General features: G+C 45.5%; 2 protein-coding genes across 6 annotated transcripts in view; one reads left to right on the top strand and one right to left on the bottom strand.

Moving 5' to 3' along the window:
• Positions 1 to 4,507: 4,507 nt before the first annotated feature.
• Positions 4,508 to 7,503, bottom strand: RPL15 (ribosomal protein L15). 5 transcript variants are annotated; one of them, XM_003781741.2, is made up of 4 exons: positions 7,330 to 7,503; positions 6,464 to 6,645; positions 5,642 to 5,778; positions 4,508 to 4,865 (listed from the first exon to the last, which is right to left on the bottom strand). In XM_003781741.2, exons 2-4 carry the CDS (start codon positions 6,633 to 6,635, stop codon positions 4,560 to 4,562), a joined length of 615 nt encoding a protein of 204 aa, XP_003781789.1. In that variant the 5' UTR covers positions 6,636 to 6,645; positions 7,330 to 7,503; the 3' UTR covers positions 4,508 to 4,559. The 5 variants fall into 5 exon arrangements, with proteins under 5 accessions (XP_003781789.1, XP_012660971.1, XP_023369527.1 ...); XM_012805517.2 differs by lacking the exon at positions 7,330 to 7,503 and adding an exon at positions 7,225 to 7,240; XM_023513759.1 differs by lacking the exon at positions 7,330 to 7,503 and adding an exon at positions 7,200 to 7,214.
• A 59-nt stretch (positions 7,504 to 7,562) lies between these two features.
• Positions 7,563 to 11,067, top strand: part of NKIRAS1 (NFKB inhibitor interacting Ras like 1) — a 19,331-nt gene continuing 15,826 nt past the window's right edge. The window contains exon 1 of the mRNA XM_012805165.2: positions 7,563 to 7,736. The gene's annotated coding sequence lies outside the window, so the exon portion shown is untranslated. The remainder of the gene's footprint in view (positions 7,737 to 11,067) is intronic.

The raw sequence follows: 11,067 nt of genomic DNA, 5'->3' as shown, positions 1-11,067 counted from the left end.
TATAGGCGCCGAGCCAAAGTATAAGTTTTTAATATCCTCATATCTTGGCAATTCTAGGCAATATCAGTGATAAAATTTTCTCTCTACTATTGCGGACTGCACTGGTTCCTGCTCCCCACGTGGTACACCAGCTGTTCTCCACAACACCTCCAGAATGTACAAAGACAAAAAGAAAATAAAATAGATTATAGTGTTATGTGGTAGCTGTTAGAGCTGTTCACAAATAAGGTACCCTTTGAACTCAGGCATAGCCATGGATTTACTTTGGGCAGTCTCTGAGCAGAAGCTCACCATGCTCTCTCTGCTCTCTGCCAAGGCTATGGGCAATATTCCAGATCGTATCTACCTTACCAGCCTGGTTTCTGGAGTGAGGAATATGACCAATCCTCAATAAACATGGTTTTGAGCAAGAAATACATCTTATTATTATCATTATCATTATTATTATTACTTTTTGAGATGGAGTCTCAAGCTGTTGCCCTGGGTAGAGTGCCATGGTGTCATCATAGCTCACAGCAACCTCCAACTCTTGCCTCAGCCTCTGAGTAGGTGGGACTACATGTGCCTGCCACAACACTCAGCTATTTTTTTGTTGTAGTTGTCATTGTTGTTTAGCAGATAGGGCTGGGTTTGAACCTGATTGCCTCTGTGTATGTGGCTGGCACCCTACTCACTGAGGTATGGGGTGCCGAGCCTACAGTGACCTTTGGTGTTTGCTTTCCAGTGATATTCTATTATTATCCTTTGTTTTATTTATTTATTTATTTTGAGACAGAGTCTCACTTGTCACCCTCCATAAAGTGCTATGATGTCACAGCTCATAGCAACCTTAAACTCTTGGGTGCAAGCAATTCTTTTGTCTCAGCCTCCCGAGTAGCTGGGACTACAGGCATGGATCATAATGCCCAGCTACTTTTAGAGACAAGGTCCCTCTGGTTCAGGCTAGTCTCTCTCCTGTGAGCTCAGGCAATTCGCCCACCTCAGCCTCCCAAGTGCTAGGATTACAGGTATAAGCCACCGTGCCTGGCCTTGTCCATTTTTTCTTTTTTTTTTTTTTGCTTTTATTTATTTATTTATTTATTTTAATGGAGGAGACAGAGTCTCACTTTGTGTCCTTCAGTAGGGTACATAGCTCACAGCAACCTCTGCCAACCCCTGGGTCCCTGGGTTTAAGTGATTCTCCGGCTTCAGCCTCCCAAGTAGCTGGGATTACAGGTGCCTGCCAGAACGCCCAGCAATTTTTGGTTGAGACGGGGTCTCACTCTGGCTCTCCTTCTGGCTCATGCTGGTCTCAAACCTCTGAGCACAGGTGATCCACCTGCCTCGGCCTCCCACAGCGCTGGGACTACAGGCGTGAGCCACCACGCCTGGCCCACTTTTTCTATTAAGGAATACCTCCTCACTTATATTCCATGCCATATTAATGAATTGGAAGGTAGTGACCCAATCTTTAAAAAAATAAAAATAGGGTCAGTGCCTGTAGTGTTCAGTGTTAGGGTGCTGGCCACATATGCTGAGGCTGGCGGGTTTGAACTGGCCTGAGCCTGCTAAACAACAATGATAACTGCAACAAAAAAATAGCAGGGCGTTGTGGCGGGCGCCTGTAGTCCCAGCTACTTGGGAGGCTGAGGCTAGAGAATTGCTTAAGCCCAAGAGTTAGAGGTTGCTGTGAGCTGTGACACAATAGCACCCTACCAAGGGCAACATAGTGAGACTGTCTCAAAAATAAGAAAGGAAGGGAGAAAATGAGAGAGAAAGAAGGAAAGAAAGAAGGAGGAAGGAAGGGAGAGAGAGAGAAAGAGAGAAGGAAAGTAGAATAAAGATGGGGTTGGGTTTAGTGGCTCATGTTTGTAATCTTACAACTCTGGGAGGCCAAGGTGGGTAGATCCCCTGAGCTTTGAGCTGTGATGTCACAGCTCTCTATGGAGGGTGACAAAGTGAGACTCTGTCTCTTTAAGAAAAAAAAAAGGTCACTGTAAAGCAAACATAAGAAGAAAGAGTCCCTGTTGCTTCAGGCCACAGTGCTATGGCATTAAACTCACAGGAACCTCAAACTCCTGGGCTCAAGTGCTCCTCCTGCCTGTGTGGTGGTTGGAGAATACTGAATGAAGGCATTAGGTAGAGAGAGTAGTGTGCTTGAGGAACAGCAAGGAGGCTGGGATGAGTGTGGATAGCTGTGAGACATGAGGTCACATGGTTAAGAGAGGGGATCATGGATGTATTATAAGGACTTTGATTTCTAGCAGAGGAATTCCATGATCATTTTAACAAGACACCACCCCCACCTCCACCACAGCTGCATGTAGAGATAAAACTGCAGGGTAGCAAGAACAGAAGCAAGCCTTTCTTACAAACATATCCTGACCTTTGGCCTGAGCCTTCCCTCGCCTTCCAAATTAGCATCTGGAATAGTTTCAGATAAATAACTTCAGGCCAGTCTTGAATTCCTCAGGCTCAAGAAATCTTCCAGGCTCAGCACCTGTAGCTCAAGTGGCTAAGGCGCCAACCACATACACCAGAGCTGGCATGTTTGAATCCAACCTGGGCCTAATGACTGCAACCAAAAAATAGCCGGGCATTGTGGCAGGGGCCTGTAGGCCCAGCTACTTGGGAGGCTGAGACAAAAATCGCTTAAGCCCAGAAGCTGGAGCTTGCTGTAAACTGTGATGCTACAGCACTCCACCCAGGGTGACAGCTTGAAGCTCTGTCGCGTTTAAAAAAATAAATAAATAAAAAAAAAACTTCCAGCCCAGCCTGAAGTGCTGGGATTCCACGTGAGCCACTGTGACTGATGAAAATGTTTTTCTAACTTACCCAATAACCAAAGAACCAAACAGAACTCTAAGACTACTAATCTATTTTCCCTCAAATTACATTAACTATTCCAACACATCTTGATACCTTTTTGCATGTTTAGGGTATTGGAAGTGTATCATTAGCACTGGAAGATGAAGAAAGATAACAGAAAATCCATTTGTTTTAGTTTAATAGACATTTATTCCTTTAGTTGAACAACCTCTACACAAAATCAAAATGTATGGAATGTATAGTATGAGATTTTGAGTAGAAAGCTATTTAGGTCTTAGATCTCAAATAGTTGTATATCGAAGCAGTACCCTGAACCCCATAAACGCATCAATATACAAAGTTGATTTAATAAAAAATAAAAAAGTTGTATAAGGCTGCTATGAATATTTTCTGGAAATCAATTAACTGAGCCTTTTGAAACCCCTTAAGAACATAGGTGAAAAATTGGTTCAGAAAAATCAATTGAATTTTGAAATCATACTAAATCAGCAAATTGGTAATAGGGATGAAATGGAGAAATTCCTCTTGTATTTCCTTCACACTCAAATATACCCTGGGGAACATTACCCTAGTCTACTAGGAGACGGGAAACATGAATGCAACATGATGTGGTAGGATGTTTAAAGTGAAGGTGAGCCTACAATGGCCTAATTTCGCCATAATGGATAGTGTGATTTGAGCAGGGAGGAAGAAAGTAACTGTAGATGTGTGAGGTGAGATCAGAGACCATTAACTTATATGAAATTCCTACTACGACTTTTCCCTGGAGCCATAAAGAATGGGTTGATTCAAGATAACTTATTACACTCATTGCACAGAGAAAGATACTTTTAAGCAGCCAACTTAACCTTTACCCCTAAAATGGCTGGGGGGATTCATAATGGTCACAAATTAACATTACAAGTTTTTAAAAATGTTGCTTAAATATAACTTCAATTTTCTAACCTCATACTTGAAAAGTATTTTTTTAATGGCCACTAGCTTAGTAGCTTCCCACCATAGCACGGATTACTAGCTTACAAACTTAAGGTTTAGTAATTATTTGCCTAACATCCAATTTCTATCAGTTTCAAAATACAGTGTAAATACCACTACTATACCACTACTAATATGAATAGAATCCATACAGGGGACTATGAGATTTAATCAGGAACAGCTTTCATTTCCTATGTTAACTTAAATGGTACAGTGGAGACTGAGGCAATTTTGTTCAGGTTAACCAAGACATGTCTCATTTGTTAAGAAAAGCTTCTTCAAGTAAGTTTATTCAGTTTTGGAAAATGGTGGCATTTTGGGAAGTTTTGGAAAAACAGCCGAACAAATTTCCAAATAAAACCCGATTTAAAAAATTTGTTTTGTCAAACTCCAGCCACCTGAAAGTAAACCAGCAGAGCACTGCCATCACCCCAGTCAAGCTGTAGGTTTCACCACATGCACCAAACAAATCTACAGGGTAGTTTCAGCACTCCTCTTTTCAAGAAATTTATTTTACACCTATTATACCATACATCATGTTTTAAACACTGACATTTAACTCCCTAATAAGATAAAGCAATGACAAAAAAAGTTTACCTTATTAGAAACAAGATACACCATCACGTACTGTCTTCAAACATTATTGCACTTCATAATTTGACAAAGCATTCATGAGACAATCTGCAGACTAGTTTAACAGACAAATAACACCTTTAAGCAGACAGGACTGTCCTAAATTGTTTATTAGGTTATGAATTTTACAAACATTACTTATATTAGCGGTAACGGTGGAGCTGGAGAGTATTGCGTCTTCTCCAAGCTGCACGGCGGGAACCACCAATAGTGTGGTGGAACTTATGGCCCTTTCCAAGGCCACGGCTCTTTCGGCCTGCAGATGTCAGCCCACGCATCTCCCTGTGCTTGTGGACTGGTTTGGTGATCCACTGGGTGTCAGGATTTCTTCTGATAGCTTTATGGAATGGATCAATGAGGATAACCTCAAAAAATTTGTATGTTGAATCTTCACCAACCCAGTAAGAATTCAGGACTCTTAGAGCCCCACAGTGGCGTCCAGCTCGCTCCTAGAGTGAGAAAAAAGGTTTAAGGTCAGCTCCTACCTTGCCTATAGCAACAAATTAAAATTCTAATTGTAATTCAAGTTCACCACTAGACAAGAGACTGAGGCTGCTCATTTAGCTATTCAAGTAGTTACTAAGCAGCTCCAGCTCCCCCTAGAAATTGGCATCATTAAATGAGATGAACTAGATTTGCTAAAATAACACATAAACATACTTAGATGGAAATACATTATTCCTCTGTATTACTCCCTTCCTAAGACACAAATATGTTAATATCTGACAAACAAAATTTAGGACTTGGGAACCTACCCTTTCTACTACAACCAAGAATCAGCAAACTTTTCCATAAAAGTCTTAAAAATATTACACATTTTGGGCTTTACAAGACTTTTGCACAATATTTTTCTTTGCTTATGTAGATAGACCAGCCATAGCCTGCCAATTGCCATTTCAGAACACAGCTCTATTTACTAACTCAAGATATCCTATAACTGACTGCAGAAACTTAGCAGCACACATAAACCTAGCTTCTACAAATTCAGGCAAATGTGCTGAGACAGTTTACTCTCCTTCAAAAGTGTAAGTTCCACAAGTTTATAACTGTAACATAGTATATCTAAATACATACATTCGCAGATGACAGCAACTCCTCTAAGATTAGTAAAGCAAAAAACCACTTATCTTAATTTATACACATAGGACTCACCTAACTACTAAAATCACTTCCTTCCACTACCCCTAAGAAGCAAGCAACACAACTACTCCTCAAAACCATTTACCTCAGCAACAGACTGAAGGCTTCGAGCAAACTTTAGCTGGTTAACACCATGATGCACAGGCTTGCCATAGGTTGCACCCTTAGGAACTGGGCGTTTGCGGCCACCGCGGCGCACACGAATCCTGTATATGACATAACCTATACAAACCAAAAAAAGTAGTGATCTTTTAGAAAACCATAAAGCTTAAGACTCGCCACATACACCTAAGGTGGTAGGTTCGAATCCACCCCGCCGCCAAACAATGATGGCTGCAACCAAAAATAGCCAGGCATTGTGGCAGGCACCTGTGGTCCCAGCTACTTGGGAGACAGAGGGAGGAGTCTGGCTTGAGCACAGGAGTTGGAGGTTCCTGTGAGCTGTGATGCCACAGCACTCTACCCACGGGAATAGCTTGAGGGGGACTCAAAAAATTGTCACTAACGCACCATCAAAGACATTTCAGATTGTGACTTAAACAGAATCAAAGCGTTTTTCAAAGCATTTTATGTTAACCCAAGGAGTTAACATTATTTTGCTTTAAGCCAGATTTTCAGATTTGTCATCTTCCACACATTTGTCATTTATTATATTGTGGTGGGGAACAAGTGGAGGTAAGAGTGCAGAAAAAGGGGACGGTCCTGTGTATGACAGAGGGGGCAAAGGAGCAGAGCAGTAAAGTGTTAAGGCGAAAAGTATGTGTACTATAAACTGTGAATCCAACAAACCTAAGGTGGCAAGAGGACAGTACAGTAAAGTGGGGGTGTGTGTGAGTGTTGTCTGGTGTAAAGGAAGACAGCTTTTAGCTATTCTTGAACAATATAACTGTATCCAAGACGTGTGTACCTTGCTTAGCCTTGTATCCCAGTCTGCGCGCTTTATCTGGCCGGGTGGGGCGGGGAGCCCTATGGAGCGCAGAGAGCTGGCGGTACTGCCAGCAGCGGACCCTCAGAAGAAAGCGCATCACATCAGACTGCTTCTTCCTCCACAGCTCCTGGATGTACTTGTATGCACCCATCTTGGCTCACCTTTGATACAAAACTGGCTGTTATTAAAGGATAATGGACCGACCCCGTCCATCATGGTCCCCAATCAATCACAAGGAAACCGCTGAGAATGAAAATGGCTCTGCACCAATTGCAGGGGACAGCTAGCCCCAACCCCGGCCCCCAGTGCCCACGAACAGCGGTGTCCAGTCACCTCCGCAACCCCACTGCAGGGAAGCGCTCAGCACACTTTTATTGCACAAATGAGCAGGTAAGACTTGACACCGAGGGGGCGGATGGCTGCGGCAGACGGCGTCCACAAGGGCCCGGCCTGCCAAGGGGATGTCGCCAATCTTACAGGGGAAGGTGCTGCAGCCGAGGATTAATTCTCAAGGAGGGGGGGAAAAAAACACTTAACCCCTACCCCTTCCCACACCACACCAGCAGCCGGTCTCGTTTTAGGTTGCTCTAGGCCTGGCCTCCCACCTATCAGCCCTACGCCTCCTTCAGGTTCCAGGCCCAGATCGAATTCGCGCCGCCATCACTTCTTCCCCCAACCCGCTCCGGGGCCGCCTCTCCACGCCATCGCTGCCCACCATCCCGACTGAACTCTCGCCGCACAAGAAGCAGGCGTAGCTTCGAGGACGCAGGGTCACTGGGCCTGGATGGCTAAGGCGGAGGGTGATCAGAGACGGATGAAGAGAAAAGATCCCCGACACAGCCTACCTGATGGCTGCCGCCAGACGGAAAGGAACGGGCCTCTCTCCCACAATCCCTTTTGGGCTCCTCCCCCACCTCAGCGAGCCTCTTTCCGGTGGAAAGCTGCAGCTGCCCAGAGCCTCATGGGACGTGTAGTTCCGGCGAGCACGGTGGGCGGCGTTCAGCACGGTTGGGCGCAGCCTCTCTATGGTCCCGCCCCTCGCGCCGCTGCATTCTAGTCGGAGCCGCCGGGGCATCTCTGCGGGCGGATGGGAGAGTTGGTGGTGAGACCCTGGCAGGCTAGCGAGCGTCCACACTCGTCCCACCACGGGAGGAGGCTAGTTGGGAGCCAGGCTCCAAAGTCGGTGGCCGCGAACAGCGGTGGAGCCGTGCAGCCTGCGCGCCGCTGTCACCGGGGTCTGAGGAGGGTACAGGTTTGTGTCGCGCAACGTCGGCTCTTCACTGGAGTTGGTTGCGGATCCCCTCTAGCGGCGCTTTCCCCTTCAGTCTTCCCGAAATCTGGGCCCAGCAGGGCGCTGACGGACCCCGCGACGCCTGCCCGGGGCCCCACGGAGGCCTGCGCAGAGCCGCAGCTTCGCGCGTGGGGGGCAGCGCGCAGCGTACCGGGCGCGCCCTGGGGGTGAAGCCGGGCCGGCGCCCCCTCCGAGGGATGTTGCCCTAAAGAAGATCGGGGAGGTGGTGGATGCGGGCGGCTCTGCACTTTCACTTGCGCGCTTGTCCTGCGTACAAATGTGGCCCCAGATTTGCTAACGTTAAGAACCGCAATGTTTTTAGAAAAGCAAAATATTTATTTGCCAAGCCTGTTTGGCAGGTACAAATGTTTTGGAAAGAAATGCCGAGAAAATGCTGGCATTTTGCTCTGCGTTCTTTATTGAGAAATAGTTTGCTGGCTTTTTTTTTTTTTTTTTTTTTTGCGTCTCCAGAATATTTTCATTTTCAATTGTTTATTTTTTGAGACAGAGTCTCACTCTGTCGCCCTTGGTAGAGTGCTATGGCGTCACAGCTCACAGCATCCTCAAACTCTTGGGCTTACGCGATTCTTTTGCCTCCTCTTCCCACGTACCTGGGACTACAGGCACCCGCCACAACGCCTGGCTATTTTTGTTGCTGTCATTGTTGTTTGGCAGGGCCGGGCTGGGTTCGAACTTGCCAGCTCCGTTGTATGTGGCTGGCACCCTAGCCGCTGAGCTACAGGCGCCGAGCCAATTTTTTTATTTTTAAAACAGTCATATGGTTTTAATTCCCTTCCAAATTCTACGTTTAAATGTGGCCAAGGCTTACGAGAATCATATTTACCTTGTAAATCATTAGCGGTTGTGGTCTTTTCCCCCCTACTTCATGTTTGCCATAAAAAAAAAAAATCACGGTATTATCCTTGTGAGAGTCCTCAACTGGTTCATTGATTCATTCAACAAATATTTATTAAGTTACTATTATGTGCCAGGCACTGTTCTAGCTGCTGAGGATGCAGCAGCAAAGAACGGAGAAATTCTAGTCTTTTTGGAAAGGGGCAATAAACATATGTAAGCTGTGGGTTGCCTTTGGTAATAAATGCTGAGGAAAAAGGTAAAGGGTAGGGAAAAGAAAGGGAATGTTGGTGCAGAATTGTAGGGATTATTTAGGGTAAGCCTTCTTGAAAAGGTTAACATTTAAGAAAAGACTTCAAGGGTAAGAGCCTGTGGATGGGGGTGGGAAGCCTATTCAGGCAGAGGAAAAAGTGCCAATGCTGATGCATGCCAAGATTAATAGAGAAACAAAAGTAGGGAAACTCTGTGGCTGGAATCCACCATAAGGTAAGGTAGGGAATGATGTTTTGGGGTTTTTTTTTTGCAGTTTTTGGTGGGGACTGGGTTTGAACCCTCCACCTCCAGTATATGGGGCCAGCGCCCTACTCCTTTGAGGCACAGGCGCCCCCCCTCCCCCCAAGGTAGGGGATGATGTTAGGGAAGTGAAGGTTCTTATATGGGTGTTGGATTTCAAACTGTCTGACATTGGAAACCATTGGAAGATTTTGAGCAGAAAGGTGAATTCATGTGGCTTACATTATAGTAATTGTCAGCCCCATACCAATGGGGGGTTTGTCCAGCAATATGGGAGAAGAAGGGTCCCTACTTACCCCCATTGGCATGCAACTCTTTTCCAGGCACAGTGGCTCACACCTGTAATCCTAGTACTCTGGAAGGCTGAGGTGGGTGCATTGCCTGAACTCACATATTCCAGACAAGCCTGAGCCAGAGTAAGACCTCATCTCAAAAAATTGCTGGGTGTAGGCTCAGTGCCTGTAGCTCAAGGGGCTAGGGCCCCAGCTGCATACACGGGAGCTGGCAGGTTCAAATCCAGCCCAGGCCCACCAAACGATGACAGCTATAACCTCAGACTCTTGGGCTTGAGGGATTCTCTTGCCTCAGCCTCCCAAGTAGCTGGGACTACAGGTGCCCACCACAACACCCGGCTATTTTTTGGTTGCAGTTGTCATTGTTATTTAGCAGGTCCAGGCTGGGCTAGAACCCACCAGCTTTGGTGTATGTGGCTGGCGCCCTACTCACTAAGCTACAGGCGCGGAGCCAGCTCAGGGTGGTTTTCAAGTGATCCATCTACCTCAGCCTCCCAGAATGGTGGATTACTGAAACTTGGATTAGAGGCTTGGTCACTCCCAGGATCTGTTCATACAATTCAGTGCCCATTTAGGGTACTACAGATGACTACATTTTTTTATTTGGAGGGAACTGATACACATTTATTGTGTTGGGGATTATGAAATATTATAATGCTTATAGACTAAACTTTAAGTAATTTTTATTTGTAAATCTGAATATATCTAAGCATGAGAACCACTTCCTTATATGTGGGTCCCTGCTGTAGAAATCATATGTGGAAAAAAGGTAGTTTTGCATGTATGTTGTAATGTTAGTCATTAAAAATGTTAACATTAGTTTTTATGGAGGGGGTTTGAACCCACCACCTCTAGCATATGGGGCTGGTGCCCTACCATTTTGAGCCACAGGCGCCGCCCATTACATTAGTTTTATGAGACTTCATATTTTTGAGTGGCATCTGTGGCTCAGTGGGTATACTGTGTGGTATGCTGCCATATACTGAGGGTGGCGGGTTTGAACTCAGTCCTGGCCAAACTGCAACAAAAAATAGCCAGGCGTGTGGCAGGCGCCTGTAGTCCCAGTTACTCAGGCAGCTGAGGCACGAGAATCGCCTAAGCCCAGGAGTTAGATGTTGCTGTGAGCTGTGACGCCACAGCACTGTACCAAGGGTGATAAAAGACTTTGTACTTTTTTTTTGAGGCGGGGGCTTGCTCTGATACCCATGCTAGAGTGCAGTGGCATCATCATAACTCACTGTAGCCTCATACTCCTAGGCTCAAGCCACCCTCCTGCCTTAGCCTATAGCTGGGACTATAGACATACACCACTGGGCCGGCTAATTTTTCTGTGTTTTGTAGAAATGGGGGGTCTCGCTGTTGCTCAAGCTAGAGAAGTCATACTTTTTAATTGATGGTAGCAGGCTTCTAATCTACTTTATGTAATATTTGGAAGACAACCAGGAACCTGGAGTACTTCAGCTATTCTATTAATCACACTTACTCTTTCATCTTTGTTTTCCTTTTGATAGTCTGAAATATTTAACAGATATTTTATCTCTGCCTTTTCCTTCCTAAAGAAATCTTTAGGCTCGGCGCCTATAGCTCAACCGGCTAAGGCGCCAGCCACGTACACCTAAGGTGGCGGGTTC

The sequence above is a fragment of the Otolemur garnettii genome, unplaced genomic scaffold (genome assembly GCF_000181295.1).
Source record: "Otolemur garnettii isolate 467f Iridium unplaced genomic scaffold, OtoGar3 scaffold00002, whole genome shotgun sequence".
Lineage (NCBI taxonomy): Eukaryota > Metazoa > Chordata > Mammalia > Primates > Galagidae > Otolemur > Otolemur garnettii.
Note: the sequence above shows the minus strand (reverse complement) of the source record. Positions and strands in the feature narration are given on the sequence as shown.